This window comes from Muntiacus reevesi, chromosome 13, assembly GCF_963930625.1.
Source record: "Muntiacus reevesi chromosome 13, mMunRee1.1, whole genome shotgun sequence".
Taxonomy (NCBI): Eukaryota; Metazoa; Chordata; class Mammalia; order Artiodactyla; family Cervidae; genus Muntiacus; species Muntiacus reevesi.
The window spans coordinates 20,517,657-20,534,422 of record NC_089261.1 but is presented as its reverse complement, the minus strand read 5'-3'; the positions used below and the strand labels follow the sequence as shown (position 1 = coordinate 20,534,422).

Here is a 16,766-nt window from a genome sequence, read left to right as displayed (position 1 = left end):
CAAGGGGAAAACACCCCAAACTGAGCTAAGGTTTCTCCTGTTTTGACCTAAAACCACCCTCCCCCCCCCCCAGCTCCTATAGTAGCGTGGCTCCCCCTCCTCACCTGCAACTGAAAAAATTAAAGAACACTCAAATTTACCTCCCCCGCATCCGTGCTCCCACAACCGCTCCTAAGGTCTTAAGGGGTTTTGCCACAGGTTTAAATTGGCGGGAGAACACCAAGCCCAACCCCTTCTACGGCGACTAAAGGAGGCCAAGACTGTTCTAGAAGCGAAATAGGAAGTCGCTCCACCCTAAATTCCACCAGTTCTGAAATCCAGGCTGAGCATTCTGTGGTACGTCCTTGGCCCCGCCCTCTCCCCGCCTTACGCGCTCCTTCAAAAGAACAACCAATCACCGTCTAACCGCGTTGCTACAGAAACTCTTATCCCCACCCCTTTTCCTCCCAGCAAGCTGTGCTGTGCTCCGGGCCTTTTCCCCTTTGTGCCATCCGGGTCTCTTGCGCGAGCTCTTCTGTCTGTGGCGAAGCGTCGAAGCGGCCAGTACTGTGGAAAGCGGCAAGTGGAGGCGCCGCCGTTGCGGCCAAGAATCTAGACTATGGCGGTGGGTGCCAAATTTGAGTTTAAAATCATGGATATTTTTCTGTTACTCTCCAAAGAAGGGATGAGCGGCTTCCAGGGCTGTTGTCCGCGCTTGTGTGTGGACAAAATGGCGCCTTGGCCTTCTTCTGCGTCCGCCATCATGGCTGGCTGCTGTAGGGAGGGGGAAATAAGGCGCTGTTGTTGGGGGTGGGGAGCAGCAGGGAGTGTCTTTTTTTTTCCAGAACTTTCCTGTCTCTTTCCCAGTTTTTTGTTCCTTTTGACCCACAGGACTGACTGCAGTTTAGCTTACTCACTAGTTAGTGGGTTATATTGAATTTCGTTGAGGCTTGGGCATTTATGTTCGCAGTGGGAGAGGGCTAGGGAAAAGAGAAAAGGGATCAGGGGTCGTCTCTGAAAAAGTATTGGGTCAGAAAGGCGGTGCCTGTAAGGGATCGAACGCGAAAACAGAGTAGTCTAGGAGCGATCATTTTGCCTGCGCTCAATGAGACAATTCTAATCTCAAATTTTCAATTAGTGTTGCGTCTGCGCAAACCTTAGTTTATTCCTTAGTAAGCAGCTAGGGAACGAGTTTCTGGAAGGGAGTAGAAATTCGTTTTAATTAGAAGACTTTGAAACTGCGAATTCGAACTGATGATGCTCCGTTTTGAAGTCTTTGAGAAACATAATCAAGCACTTATCATTGGCGTTGTTATTTTAAATTTGAGTCCTTCATTGGCCCGTTTAATTTTAAATGAAAATGCAATTTTTCAATTACCTCTAATGTAAAATAAGCCTACTTTGGATATAAGATGCCCAATCCAGATGGATCGCATTATTGTGGGAATATTTCGTTTTACTTTACCCGGTTAAAAGAAAAATGCAAACATTTTGTATCCTTTTCCACTGATTAAAAAGTTGTTTTCTCGCTTTCGAAAATAAATAGGATTATTAAACATATTGAAAAACTGGTAGTTTACTCAGCCTAATCTTTGGAGCGCCTGGCATTAGAAATCGTTAATCTGCCTCTCCCTGTTGCCCCTTTCCTAGTCGATTTGATTTAAAACTGGGTTTTTTGGTAACTGGTTTAGAACCACTTTCAAACAGTCGGCAGGCTATTTGGTATTTGTGCAAAGAATCGATTTAGTGTTTTCTTTTGTTTAAATAGTGACTTGGAAGAATATTGTTTTACCTGAGCTCAGATATTTAAAAAACATTTGTTTCTTCAGTTCCTTGTTCGATAGAAAGACACGATCCCCTGGAGATGTAGCCTTGTATTAAGTCCAGTGTGCTTCTCTTGGCACTGGGAAAAGATTCCTTTATTGTGTCTTGAGCGTCATTGAGGTTTTAAAGAAGATGTAAATTTTTTAAAAAAATGATGTTTTTCTAAAAGAGCAAATGCTAGAGTGAAGGGCATTTTTGCGGTTAGCATATGGAGATTTACTTACAGGTACTTACTAAATTGAAATCTTAACTACTGTAAAATATCCTAAAGGACATAAAAGCTTAGGGTGGTCTAAGTGACCACTTATTATTCATCTGTTTAGTGATGGGATGGTTTTTGTTGGCGTCTTGTAGTATATATTTTACAGATGAAAATGGCTGATATGTTATTACCCCCATATTACAGAGTGCCTTCCTTTAAGTCAAGGACATTTGGCTTCCCTATTGCTGGACTTCCTTAATATTAAGCATGTAGTTAAATAAACCATTGACTGAAAACTTAAGACCTGGGCTAGATGCTGGCATTTCCATGGAAAGATTTTTAACTAGTCATGATATCTGTAGAAGTGAATGAGATGTGCCAGTGGTTTCAGGTATGCTGTCTCAGTTGGACATGTGGCATGCACTGAGAGAAGAGATAGCAGTGCCTTAAGTTTTTCTGTTGCTTTATTTTATATTCAGTGTAACTTGACCAGCACATCGCACATCATAAACCTGTTAGAAACAATCCTTAAGAATAGTGATGAGCACAAGAAGAAAAGAAAATAACCAGTGTTAGTGTGAATATCAGAATTCTCTTTTGCTTGATAAGAGTATCATATATTAATAGTAGACAGGAGATAGAGTACCTTCTTTGGTGAGTCAGATAATATTGCTGAATCCCATCTGTGGATTGAAAGTTGAGTCTGATTCTAAGGGATGAGAGCCTTTCTGCACAAAAGTTTTCTGACTCCAGATACGACCCATACATAAAGAAACAAGTATGCTTGAATGAGCCTCCCCAGTAGTTATATACTTCCACTTGTTTCTTGTTTTTTGATAATATTGTTAGACGCTTAACACATAATATGTCTTTCATCCTAACCCAGTCTGTAAATCCCTCCCTTTAAATTTATTAGTTTATTCTCGAAGTGTCCGGCATCAAGTGAGTTGGGTGCATATTTGACCCTCAGAAAATAGTTGGTGAAATAATGCAGCCTCTCAAACTTCACTTGTTAAATTACTGTCCATTTAGTTTACTTGCTGTTTGTTTTCTGGACTGATCTTCCTAAGAGAAGTAGTTCATTATCATGTGATTATTCCTTCTGCTGAAAACGTATAGTAATTCACCATTTATCCAATCCAAATTTGTTTCTGTAAAGAGCAAGTTGATAAATGTTTTAGGCATTGTGGATCACATACAACATACAGTCTCTTGTCACATTTCTTGCTTGCTTGTTTTAACAGCCCTTTTAAAAATGTAAAAGTCATTCTTAGGGGCCATACTTTGCCAATTCATGCCCTAAATAATTAGCTTCTCGGGCATATTAGCATATTGACTCTTTCCTATTCCTTCTCTGGACAGATGGGTCACCACCTTCCACATATACTGAAACTGTTTTCCCTTCCTTTTATCAGTATCTGACTCGAGAACATTAAGGTTCTAGTTTCTCCTGTGACTTACTTAAATCAATTTCTTACAGAAATACATTTTTTTAATGAAAAACTAGTAACTGGAATTCGTTTCTTCTTTTATTGGTTGATTTCTGTACTGAGGACTATGTCATGATCTAGGCACAGGAAGTTTCCTTTTTTAAAAAAAAAAAAGTTCTCTTTTGTAAATGGGAAAACAAAGAGTTGATAGTTAAATGAAGGACCCTACTCTCTCAGGTAAATCAGGCCTTTGGAGCCAGTGTACACTTGACTGTTCCTTTCAATTTTTAAAGTTTATATTGTGTAACTTATAAAACACTTTAAAGCAGAAACAATGTTTCCATAGCCCAGAGCATATGTGAGGAGAGGCAGACTTGGAGAAGCGCTGTGCCAAGGTGCTTTCATTAAAGAGGGTTAATGAAATTAAGATTGGGTTCTCAGATAGGTAAGTTAATTTTCTGTGTTTTTTTTTTTTTTTTTCTTGTATAATATTCTAGAAGCATTCTGCTTTTTGAGATTTCATAGTCCTCAGTCTTTCTAACCTTTCACAGCTCATTTAAAATGCCTTTTTAAGGTATGCCCATGTAGTAAAGGCAACTAAATGAACTCAGAGATCTAAAATGGACTCTTCTCTGCTTAAATATTTATTGGAAATACTTGGACCCTTATTTTCCCCTTCCTTGTTGTTTTGAAAGATGTAAAAACAATGATTTAAAAAATTCACCAAGTTACATACGTCTGTTTGGTATTGGGTTAGTCATTTCAGTTTACTCAGACTTACTTACTTATAAAGCATATTTAGCCACTTGGAAATCAGCTATTCTGTTACTTGATTTTCTTTTTTTAGTTGTGTAAAACCCAAGGATAAGTGTCTTTCCTCCCCCTCTCTTAAGAAATTGAAAACATTTAAAAGCAATTAAGAATTTACGAAGATTTTTCTTTGAACTTGTAGGCTAGTGACGCAGAACGAGATGGACTAGCCCCAGAAAAAACATCCCCAGATACAGATAAGAAAAAAGAGCAGTCCGATGTGTCTGTTTCTCCTAGAGCCTCAAAACATCATTATTCAAGATCACGGTCAAGGTCAAGAGAAAGAAAACGAAAGTCAGGTAAGAACTGCTAGAAATGATACCACTTACCAGCATTTGTATAATCCATGTGGAAATGTAAAAGATTTTAGTTTACTGATACTGTTAATATGTGTGTTCTTCGAATTGAGAAATGAATAGTGAAAAGTGCATTGGTAATTTGGTGGAGAATTTTTCAGTTATGAGAACTACAAATGTCCTAATGTATACAGAAGTTTCATAATTTGTCAAACTGTATGCTTAAACTTGTGTCACAGAAATATTAGCCCTAGAGGTTTAAGTTTTGTCCTTTTAACACAGGCAAAACAATATTTTGAAAGGTGTAGTCTGGGCAGTGGTGTATTCTGAATTTATTTAACATCTTTGACACAAGTTACAAGAACACTTTTAACCTTGATTTTCTTTTTAACTTAATGTTAGAATATTTATGAAAGCAAGAGTTGTGTTTTGAAATGCTCTTTGTTAACTTTTTTTTTAAAAAAACGAGAGTGATGTGTCTTAGAAAGCATCCTGTATTGCTAATGAGTGAATACTTAATGAGGTACTTAAATGAGAAGTAGAGTAGAAATGAGTTTAATGAAAGTTTTAAAACCTGAGGTCTAGTTATTTAACTTTTGTAACCGCAGATAATCATCTACAAAATGGTTTAAGTGTGATTTTTATCTATATATTGGAAACTGTGCAGTATCATCACTACTTTTTAAAGGAATTTTTCTGAACTATAGCATCCTTTTGACTTCTTTATAAGTTTGCTGCATAATAGGAAACAAGATGGACTGGACAGAATGTTTTGTAAAATACTAAGAATCTGTGGCCACCTAAAAGTTTGTTTGGTCATGTGTCATAGAACATGGTCTTTTTGTGGAACTTATTTTGCTTGCTTACTTGATTATATTCTGGTTTACTCAGATTGCTTTATTTGTTTCAAATACATGATGTAGGATAATCCCACCCCTGTCATAAAAAATAGACTTTAGAGGCTTTACTTCACTGGTAAATATTTAATAAATTCTTGAGTTAGGCAAGTGGACAGAAACGTTCTTTGTGTGAGTTTTGAAATTTATGTTTGAGATGTCTTTATATGTTTATTTATAGTGACTTTTTGTGTGTTCACAGATAATGAAGGAAGAAAACACAGGAGCCGGAGCAGAAGCAAAGAGGTAATTAACGCTTTGTAGTGAATAGGCACTTTAAAATACTTGTAAAGTATTTGGTAGAAATGTTTGTGTGAATATATGATATTGTCAAGGTAAGTACCAAAACTTGAAATTTAAAAGGTTTAATTGAGTTATAAAATAAGCATGATTTGGATTCATCATTTTTTCAAGAAGATAGTTGTTTATATGAAAAGTTCATTCAGAAACTATTAATATGTTATGTTGTGAAAATATTCACCATAAAAATTTCATATGAAGAATATAATTGGTTTTTTAGGCCTGTTGCACAGAGCTTCCATTAATTTGAGGTCCCGAGTCTCCTTATGCCTTACGACTGTTCAGGATTTTAAAATAGCAATCATTCTTAAGTAGCAGTACTCTAAATATCTATGGGCTACTTTTTCTTTGTGGAAGGTGACAAGAGTCCTTTTCATTAGTAAACTAGTTTCCTAATAATACTGAATTTTGAAATAAAAGCGTCAGTGAGGGACAGCTGGAAAGGTGGCAGTGACAGCAAAACTTGAGGATTAAGACAGCAGCTGTATTGCAGAAGAGTTAACTTGCCTACCTGAGAAGACAAGGAATGAGCCAACAAAGGAAGAGCGGAAGTAGAAGCCAAAAGGGAGGAGAGTCTCATGGGGGCTGGGCAAGGGACTCCTTAAACAAATATGGGCAGGGACTTCACCTCTTCCCCTAATGGAAGCTCTGTTAAATTTTTAATTTAGGAGAGTTTTTGTGAAAATGACTATTTTGTTTAGCTCACATGATAACATTTCTATAATAAATCATACTCAGCGTGCTAATGCGCGAAGAGACTGAACTGAAGACGCTGCAGACTCAGATAGCAAAATAATAAGCCTACTTCATGATAAGGTAACTATTAGTCATTCAAACTCCTATTTCCCTTAAGTATATCTTAAATCAGTTAAGGGTTTTAAATGGTTTTTTTCTTTTTAAAAATAATAGTAATGTTATGTTTGGAAAACTGGTTTAAAATAAACTCTAAAACTTTTGCAAGCTTAACCACTTAAAGCTTTTCCACTTTGCCACCATATGGCAAAATCAAGAAAATAGTGTTTTATAAGCTCATACAGAGAACTGGCATTGAAACTAAACTTTAGCTGTGTCTCCAGGTCTCTTAGTTTTCTGCAAAATAATGAGTTTTATGCTATCACCCTTTTCAGATGTATCATCATGCATGTTCCAAAATGTTTGACCAAGTTTTTTGTTTTTAAGAAAAGTTAATCTTAGAGGAAATATGCTAAGGTCTAGTTTGGAAACTATGAGCTAACTGTCCTCTTGTAGTCTGGGCATCAAATATGGGGTCTGGTTTCAACTCTCCTAATACGTAGCTTTGTGACTTCAGGTCTTAGTCGTATGTAAAGTAATGGGAATTAGAGGATCTGAGTTTCCTTCTAGTTTTAAAATTATGATTCTGAAATATCCAGGATTGTGAACTTTAGCTATAGGATGGATCTGACAAATCCTAATGTGGGGAAATCTAACATTTAACACTTTGTAATTCAGTGAGTGTAGGATGGAGACTTGATACAATTGAGTTAGCTCAGTCTCTGAATGCATATGTTGTGAAAGCAGAAGCCTCAGTTTTTACAATTCTTCAGAATTTGGGGGAAGTATGTATTATATAATGGTATAGGGATTAATTGTGTTATACCTAGTTTGATTTCATAAAAATTAAAAGATATGGTTGCCATTTTCTACCCTAGGTACATGAAATGTAATAGAACTCCAAGCCTGTTGGGATATTGCAAGATGAAAAGTGATTGCTTCACAGTGTAGACATTGGGAGAAAAATCAAGAGCCGTCTTTAAGAAAGGATGTGTCAGTATAGCTATATAAAAAGGACACTTAACTCTGCGTAAAGTAATTTGAAATTGCAGAAAATGTTAATACTTAGGTTAATTTAACTTAATTACCTAATTGGAAATGCATTTTCTGCTACATTTCTGTGTCCTTATCTTCATTATTGTTAACTTATTATGTACTCTGGATTTAGAAGTTGTGTTGTGTGTGTATATATATATGGTCTGTTTCTCTAAAAGGTTTGTTGGAAATTTGAAAAAATTTTGATACATGTGTACTTCCCTTTTAGATAAAAGAAACAACAGGGATTTCTGTTTTTCTGAAATAATGGTTTATATTATTTTAACATTGAAAGTCATTGTTTTAATTGTGATATTGAAAATATTTTGGGGTAGAAACTGCATTTGGGGGTGTATAAGGAAAAGGTAAAATTAGTAGTATATATTTGCAACATTTGGGTGATGTGAAACTAGATCTTTTTTTAAAATTTGCCACACACTCCTAAGGTTACTAATGTTGCATCACAACTTTTTTGCTTCTGATACCCATACTAACTCTCTTTGTTGCACTATTTTCCTGAAAGAACCAACTTCTTCTTAAAACAGGCAAGAAGACATGAATCCAAAGATAAGTCGTCTAAGAAACACAAGTCTGAGGAACATAATGACAAAGAGCATTCTTCTGATAAAGGAAGAGAGCGGCTAAATTCATCTGAAAATGGTGAGGACAGACACAAACGCAAAGAAAGAAAATCATCAAGAGGCAGAAGTCATTCAAGGTCTAGGTCTCGTGAAAGGTAAGTAGTTTTTCCAAAGTTAATGCCTCTACAAAACTTCTAAATTACAGAAAAAGTCTACATTAACAGAGCAACACAACAAAATTTTGGTTAGAAAATTTGGAATTTTTAACTTTTTGATTTGTCTGTCTTTTACAGTGAAAAAAAAAAATATTGCTGAAAACTATATATAGTTTGCCCATATAACAGTCCTCTTACATTGCTGGTGTAGGATTTGTTTGCTGCTAACTACTAAACTAAATCTTAAATTGGGGTAGGAAATATTCCATTTTTTACATTATCACATTCTTCTCTAGGAGGCATCATCAAATAAGAACAAAAGTCAATTTTTTTGTGTAACTTCTTTCATTAAAAAACTTCAGTTATACAACACAATAGTATTGGCTGCATATGCTGCAGATAATTCATAATGTCTATAATTGAACACAGAACTCTTAAATAACTGAAATTTTGTGTGCTTTAATTTCAGGCGTCATCGTAGTAGAAGCAGAGAGCGGAAGAAGTCAAGATCCAGGAGTAGGGATAGGAAGAAGTCAAGATCCAGAAGCAGAGAGAGGAAGAAATCACGATCCAGAAGCAGGGAAAGAAAACGTCGGATCCGATCTCGTTCCCGCTCAAGATCAAGACACAGGCATAGGAGTAGAAGCAGGAGTAGGACAAGGAGTAGAAGTCGGTAGGTACTCATTAGCTTGAATAACTCAGATAGGAACAGGGTCTGATAGGTCAGGCTTAGAGAGGTTAAGTAATTTGCCCAAGAAGTTCTTAAATGGTAAAGCTAGGACTGGTCCCAGGTGTATCTGAAAGCAAAGTCAATACATGGGCTCAATCCACCATACTGTTTTATTTTCTCAGATATTCAGAAGATGAGCTTATTAGTTCAAACTTGTCTTGATTGGAAGGAGGCTTTAATTTGTTGAAACTGGATGTTCAATAAAGATCATTTCATTATAAGTATTCAAACAATAGGTTTAGTCTCTACAAAGCAGTTATTAATAGTATTCAGTTCTGCCACTCAGTTGTATTTGACTCTTTGCAATCCCATGAACTAATAGTGTGTTATATCTATATTCACAAGTACTGATATAAAATTAGTGGGAAAGCTTCTTTACTAATTTATTGCTCCTTAAGTCAAACAGCCTATAAAAGGCTGAAATATGGGTATAAGTGCACTTAAACTTATTATAAGAACTTGGGTTTGTCACTTGTATGATCAGTTAACCTATTGATGCCACTACTAGAAATTTATTCTACATACTGACCTTGTTTAGTGGCTAAGTTGTGTCCCACTGTTTTGCTACCCCATGGACTATACCCTGCTAAGATCTTCTGTCCATGGGATTTTGGCAGGCAAGAGTACTGGATTCGGTTGCCGTTTCCTTCTCCAGGCGATCTTCCTGACCAGGGCTCAAACCTGTGTCTCATACATTGGCAGGCCGGCTCTTGACTGCAGAGCCAAGGGGAGCACAGGGGAGCACACATGTTGACCCACACAACTAACCTACATGTCTTTTAACTTTTGCAACATTGGGCATAATAGCAAGAAATTGGAAACAACCTAAACATCATCTGAAAAAGGAGTGTAAAGGAGTGCTTACATGAAATTATGGAAAACTAGTCTTACACAGTTTGAACTATGTAACCATGATTTTGACTCAGTGAAGTATTACTTGGCCATACTGACATGTAAAATATGACTTGTTAAAGAGATAGGAAGAAGAGAATTGAAAAACCAAGAAGATTTAGCAGAAGTTTAAGCCGAACTCCTAGTCCACCTCCCTTTAGAGGCAGAAACACAGCAATGGATGCACAAGAAGCTTTAGCTCGGAGGTGTGTATATTTTTGTTTGATGCATTTTTTTTCCTCCTTTTCATCTTGAAATGGATACTCAATTGTGTAGGGCAAATGAATGCTTTCAGTCAGAGAAGAATTCAAACAACTAAATGTAGCCATGACTACTTGTGGCACCTTTGTGATACAGAGCTATGTAAGTGGTTTGTTAATTCTGGAAAGGGTACTTCTGCAGCAGGTCCTCTTTTTCTCTTCCATGATTAATTCATTCATTTTTCTCCAATCTAGACTTATAAATATTTTCAGTTTGCAATTGAAAACGTTTTTAAAAATCCTAAATCTGATCTAAGAACTCTCTTCATTTTGTCTCTAAAACTGCTTTGTCATTATTTTCTTTGTTCCTAAGAAAACAGTCTCTGAAACAATAAGTAGAATTCTGTCAATAATTTTCTTATTTTGAAAGTGGCAAATAATAAACCAGTTTATTTGATCTTAAAATTTTTACTGCTAATATCATAGAAAGATCATTGTATTCTTAAATTTTCTGATGTTTCAAAGATGGGTTACTATGGGACCACACAACAACAGGGCTATATAACTAAATCTGCAAAACCGTTGACTGAACTACCTAATAGAGGCAAGAAGTAAAATACAAGCCCTTGTTTGCAGGTTTTCCCATATTCTGAAAACTAAAATCTTTTGATTTTGATTTTTTTTTCTCTATGAAATTGAGTTTGTATTTTTTTTTTCCATTACAAAAATACAGTTATCTCAATGTAACCTGATGGGCTGCTGCCCTGCGAACCCAGCCTGGCAGAAACTCCAGCTGAACAGCAGCAGCAAAGGTGTGAGCTCACCCCTTCCTCATTCCATTCACCTTAGTGAATGGTGTTGATTCCAAACCTGCAATGGCCGTTTAAAATATGCAAACAAAAAGTTGTCAATCACTTTCTTCCTGAAACTAAAATCAACGGAGTTAGGAAATAATTTTCCACAATATCTGAACTAATTTATGAAGAATAGTCCAGTAACTTTGATCATGATTTTTTTTTTGTTTTATTTTTTTATTTTATTAAAGTTGAGTCTGTGACTAGCCTCTAAAACTGACTTAGTCTCCTGAGTGATTTTCAGATGACAATACAAATTTCAGAATAACAAATTGTTCTTTGGCTACCTTGAAATTTGAAGGATGGTCGTTTGTTGTTAAACTACAGTATGTAGACCTTTTTTTGTTCTTTTTTTGTTTTTAAATAACAGAGTTTTAAAACTACATTTGAAATATTTTTAAGTATTTATAAATCTACATTTTAACATTAATTCTAATCAGAAACTTTTTGTTTCCAAGGACAAGTTCAAGGCTTTACTACATGCCTTTCTTTTATGCGTGCAAGATTACTATATTCCTTTTATGTAAATTTCAGCAATTGTTAAAAGGGAATGCCAGTTTTCTACCACTGTATTTTACCCATAGTGCCCGCTGCTTCCCCCCTCAAAAAACTTTTCCCCAATCCTTGCCTCTTTATACCATGTTAAAAGGAGGGAGGGGGCAGTGTTTAACGTATGATTGGTAAATCAAGGAGTCTTCAGAGAAGAAAAGGGATTTCTCTTTCAGGAACTCATTATGAAGATAATATTACTTAAGATTTGCAATATAGCAGGCGCTGACTTGGCAGCACATTTTGTTTAGTATGTGTATTCATTAGTAAATTTAGTGTGAACCAAAATTTGTTTTTATTTTGTTTGGGGATGAGTTTGTGTTACATGTTTCCAATTCCTTTACTAATTTCTTCATCTCCTAAAAATAATTTTCTAATAGTTTTTCCCTTGTTTTATTAGATTATAGGTAGGGTTTGCTTGCCCTTTTAGAAATTTTTGGCTTTTTAATTTCCAGTAATTTAGAGACCAATAAAGTCTGTTTAAATATAAATATCATCTGCATGTTTTGATTGGCCTTACTCCCAATCAGCCTCACTTAAGAAGCTTTTAGGTAATTCTATAAGTTATTGAACATACCCTGAAATTTACTCAGATATATTTTTTCAGTGTCTCACATTTGCAAGGTTTAATTTTATCCTTCTCCTGTAACCAGCACTGATGAAGACTGAATAATTTTTATCTCTTAACCATTTTAACCATTCTCCGGGAACTGTATATAAAAGCAGTTAGAGTTGTTGGCTATTCAGTGAATTTAAAAATGTTTAAAACTAATATGAAATACCATTGGATTGTGACTGATACCATCTTAAGAATGATTGCTTTTTTCCTCACATGCAGATGTCAGTTTGGGGGAAATAATTTATTTAAAATTCTGTGTAGTGTTTTGTGCCTACACATGTATACATATAGAGATAAATGTTGGCTTTATGTTGTTATTTTTTATTAAATTGTCTTTGACAGGTTGGAAAGGGCAAAGAAATTACAAGAACAGAGAGAAAAGGAAATGGTTGAAAAACAAAAACAACAGGAAATAGCTGCAGGTAACTTTTTCTTCTTTATTATGGATGTATGGCATTTTAAAAATCATTACTGACGTGTGAACATGTTATTTTTGTTTGGTGTGTGTGTGTTTAGTTTTTGTTTTTGTTTTTTTTTAATCATTTTTGGTTGCTCTGGGTCTTCATTGCTGCGCACAGGATTTCTGTAGTTGCAGTGCTCAGGCTTCCTATTGTGGTGGCTTCCCTTTTACAGAGCTCATGCTCCAGGTGCACAGTCTTTATTAGTTGCAGCACAGAGGCTCTACTAGTTGTGGTACATGAGCTTTAGTTGCTCCATGGCGCGTGGAACCTCCTTAGACCAGAAATTGAACCCATTTTCCCTGCATTAGCAGGCAGGTTTCTATTCTCTCTAACACCAGGAGGTCCTGAACATGCTATTTTTAGTGTAATTTTCCTACCTCATAAAACTTTCTTTGTGCTGTATTTCTGATTTGGTCAGTGTAGATAATTTTGACAAGTGAATAGTGACTACTATTGTTCATGCAGCACGTTAGCCATCACTGCTTAAGGAATCCAAGTTTTTATGTATGACACCAACACTGCCTGTGGATGATTTAGAGGTGATCAAAGAGAGCTTGTATGAAATGTAATCTGAAAGGTGGAAGTACCAGACCTGATACTTTATAAGACTTGGGCCAGGTATCTGTTAAGTGAGTGTAATACCTGTTTGGGTTTCCCAGGTGGCTCAGTGATAAGAATCCGCCTGCTAGTGCAAGAAATGTGGGTTTGAAAAACAAAAGTAAAAACAGGAATGTGGGTTTGATCTCTGGGTCGAGAAGATCCCCTGGAGAAGGAAATGGCAGCCCACTCCAGTCTTCTTGCCTGGAAGATCCCATGAACAGAGGAACTTGGCAGGCTACAGTCCACAGGGTCGCAAAGGGTCAGACATGATTTAGCAACTAAACAACAACAATCTGTTTAATAGTTTTAAATGTTTCTTATGAGTTTCAAATGAGGTATAGTGAAATCATATTGTGACCTATCAAGAACCATACAAATGAAAGTTACTAAAAGTTTAGCTACAGTCACCATAGTTCATTTCTATTGAAATTGTACACCTTTTTCATGTTTACAGAATTCTCTTTATCCTCAGAGGAGAAAATGAAGTTTTAGTTCATACAAGGAATTATATACAAAAATGTCTATTGATGAATACATTGAGTGTTTGCTAGAATGTTATTGCTTTATAAGCTTAACACTCAAATCATATTTTTTATATTTGGTGAGAATATTCTGCCTTTTTGCAGCTTAGTAGCTCTTGCTTATAAATAATATGTTACTGTAAATTAAGATGCTTGTTTTCATTAAAATCCATACTTACTTCCTCATCAGCAGCTGCCGCTACTGGAGGTTCTGTTCTCAATGTTGCTGCCCTCTTGGCGTCAGGAACACAAGTAACTCCTCAGATAGCTATGGCAGCTCAGATGGCAGCCTTGCAGGCAAAAGCTTTGGCAGAGACCGGAATAGCTGTACCTAGCTATTACAACCCAGCAGCTGTGAATCCAATGAAATTTGCTGAACAAGAGAAAAAAAGGAAAATGCTATGGCAAGGCAAGAAAGAAGGAGTAAGTTTTCTTATTCCCCTCTTTTGTTGTTGATTTCTAAGTTAGAAAAATTCATTTGGATTGGAATAATTTAGTTTGGGTTTCTCTTTCTTGCTACAATTATTAATGCTGGGGAAAAATGCATGATCTAAGTCAGACTTTCAGAGAAAACCAGTGTGCCCATACATTTATTAAAGGGGAAGAGTTCCTTAGTTTATATGTTTTCATATTAAGACAATTACCAGCTCCACTGATAGAATGTCATAAATGGTTTTTTTACTTAGGCAGTATTATGGAAAATTTTAGTATCCTAATAAAAGATATTTAAATTTTACATACCCTAAAAGTTCATTGTTTCTTAACAGGACAAATCCCAGTCTGCTGAAATATGGGAGAAATTGAATTTTGGAAACAAGGACCAAAACGTCAAATTTAGGAAATTAATGGGTATTAAGGTGAGTTACACACTTTGTATTAAAACTCATGTTAATTTATATCTTTAGGGTAACATTGGTTCTCAAATGTTATTTTTGTGATATGCCATCTCTGGATACTTTCTAGTGCTTTTTTTTTTTTTTTTTTTTTTTTAAACTTTATTTTATATTGTAGTATGGTTGAATGTTGTGATAGTTTCAGATGAGCAGCAAAGGAACTCAGCCATACATGCACATGTGTTCATTCTTCCCTTCCCTTTCCACTAGGCTGCCACATAGCATTATGCATAGTTCCCTTTGCTCTACATCTAGTGTGTTCTCATTTGTGTTCTCTAGGTTAATTTTGAGAATAGAGACCAATACATTATCACTAACTGACAATAGAGATTGTTAAATTTGATTAAATATTTGTTGATAGAGTGTTTGTTAAGGTTTAACTGTCATCAGACCTTTATTTTTTTCAAGAAAGATTTTTTTTTTTTAATATTATTTTGGGCTGCATCATGTCTTATTTTTGTGACATGCAGGGTCTTTTTTATGGACTTAATTGCCTCGTGGCATGTGGGATCTTAGTTTCCTGACAAGGAATGGAACCTGTGTCCACTGTTGGAAGGCAGCTTCCCAACCAGTGGACCATCTCCTTTAAAGGAGATGTAGAAGGTTGTGTTTTTTTGCTAAATAATGTAAAGATAGACAAATACAGTATTAGGTTTTGTACAGTAACCTGATAATGTCCATAAATGTTCAAATATTGGTCATTACTAAGGGAGTTGGTCTTTCATTGAAAAAATATTTGACTTAAACTCGATCCCCATTTTATACTTAACTTTTCTTCTAGACATTTATTCACATAGTTTGGCATGTTCTTTCTCATTCCCACTGAATGAAGTTGATATTTGTTAACATCTTCTATCCCAGTACCAAGAATGAACATTGCCTTGAATGACGAATTGAAGCTAAGTGAAGTCAAAATACTGCAAAAATATGATCTACCAGGACTTTTAAGTGAGAGAAGTACTTTATAGTCTAGGTGAATTCATCTTGATGGTATATTTTTGTATCTGTTGCTTAGAGTGAAGATGAAGCTGGATGTAGCTCTGTTGATGAAGAAAGTTACAAGACACTGAAACAGCAGGAAGAAGTGTTTAGAAATCTAGATGCTCAGTATGAAATGGCAAGATCACAAACCCACACACAGAGAGGAATGGGTTTGGGTTTCACATCATCAATGCGAGGAATGGACGCAGTTTGAAGAAGATCACACTTTATATTTGGGACTTTTATAGACTTCTGGTTCTGATGTCAGGTCCTTGTTCACCAAACAGCTAGCATTCTAGCTTGCATGGGTGTTGCATTGACTTTAATTTATTGAAAAATACGATTTTTTTGTAAATATCAGATCAGTGATACTGGTGTTAGTGTTGTAATCAGGTTAAACCCACTTCCATTAAACTTGACAGGACTATAGAAGGACAATATTTTTTAGTTCATGAATTCTACTTTTCAAATATATAAAAGCTGCAGGTGGGATAAATATCTCATACATGAATTTTTGGTGTCCACTGTCTTGTGTACTTTTTGTACTTAACCTTGTACAGTTATTTTCATCTCTTGAAACATGAAAGAAATGTTATGTAGATGTTCTTTAGAAGATCTGGCCATTTGGTACATAATCCAGCACAAATAAGCTGGGTGGTAATGATAATAAAATTGGTTTTCTCAAGACTGGTGTTAATTTAAGTTACCTGGAATTCTTATTTGAATTTGTTTTATGGTTTCTATGGCATTTTGCAATTTCTGTTAGAAGACACTGGTTGGAAATTCCTTTCTTTTTTTCTTTTTTTTTTTTTTTTTTTAAAGAACAACTATGCTATAGGCAGTACCATGGTGAGCAAAAATGTAAAAGGAAGTTGGGAGCAGTGAAAAAACTTACTAAAATAATACTGTTTTCCTACTATTAAAAGGGACAGAATTGGTGTACAGTATTTGTTAAATATTCCATATGTTATTCAGGAAATAGATTAATACATTAAAGGGATGTAAGCACTTTTATTTTAATAAAGTGCCTTATAACAAGTTCTTTGTATGCCCTTTCCTCATTATCCATTTAGAATTCTTCTCTAGCATAGACTAAAGTGCTAAAAGAGAAAACCACTTTGTCACTAAATTGAATACATTTAGGGCATAGATTTGTGGAAGGAGGGG

General features: G+C 35.5%; 2 protein-coding genes across 7 annotated transcripts in view; one reads left to right on the top strand and one right to left on the bottom strand.

Moving 5' to 3' along the window:
* Nucleotides 1-211, bottom strand: part of KNTC1 (kinetochore associated 1) — a 70,345-nt gene extending 70,134 nt beyond the window's left edge. For both annotated transcript variants that reach the window (XM_065904322.1, XM_065904323.1), the window contains exon 1: nucleotides 105-211. The gene's annotated coding sequence lies outside the window, so the exon portion shown is untranslated. The remainder of the gene's footprint in view (nucleotides 1-104) is intronic.
* Nucleotides 212-455: 244 nt separating this feature from the next.
* On the top strand, nucleotides 456-16,414 carry RSRC2 (arginine and serine rich coiled-coil 2). Of its 5 annotated transcripts, none has more exons than XM_065903899.1 (10): nucleotides 456-604; nucleotides 4,388-4,544; nucleotides 5,640-5,683; nucleotides 8,110-8,300; nucleotides 8,770-8,973; nucleotides 10,005-10,127; nucleotides 12,486-12,565; nucleotides 13,919-14,148; nucleotides 14,493-14,582; nucleotides 15,634-16,414. In XM_065903899.1, the coding sequence occupies exons 1-10, from the start codon at nucleotides 599-601 to the stop codon at nucleotides 15,811-15,813; spliced, it is 1,305 nt and encodes a 434-aa protein (XP_065759971.1). In that variant the 5' UTR covers nucleotides 456-598; the 3' UTR covers nucleotides 15,814-16,414. The 5 variants fall into 5 exon arrangements, with proteins under 5 accessions (XP_065759971.1, XP_065759969.1, XP_065759973.1 ...); XM_065903897.1 differs by having other exon boundaries at nucleotides 13,916-14,148; XM_065903901.1 differs by having other exon boundaries at nucleotides 8,088-8,300.
* The last annotated feature ends 352 nt before the right edge of the window (nucleotides 16,415-16,766 follow it).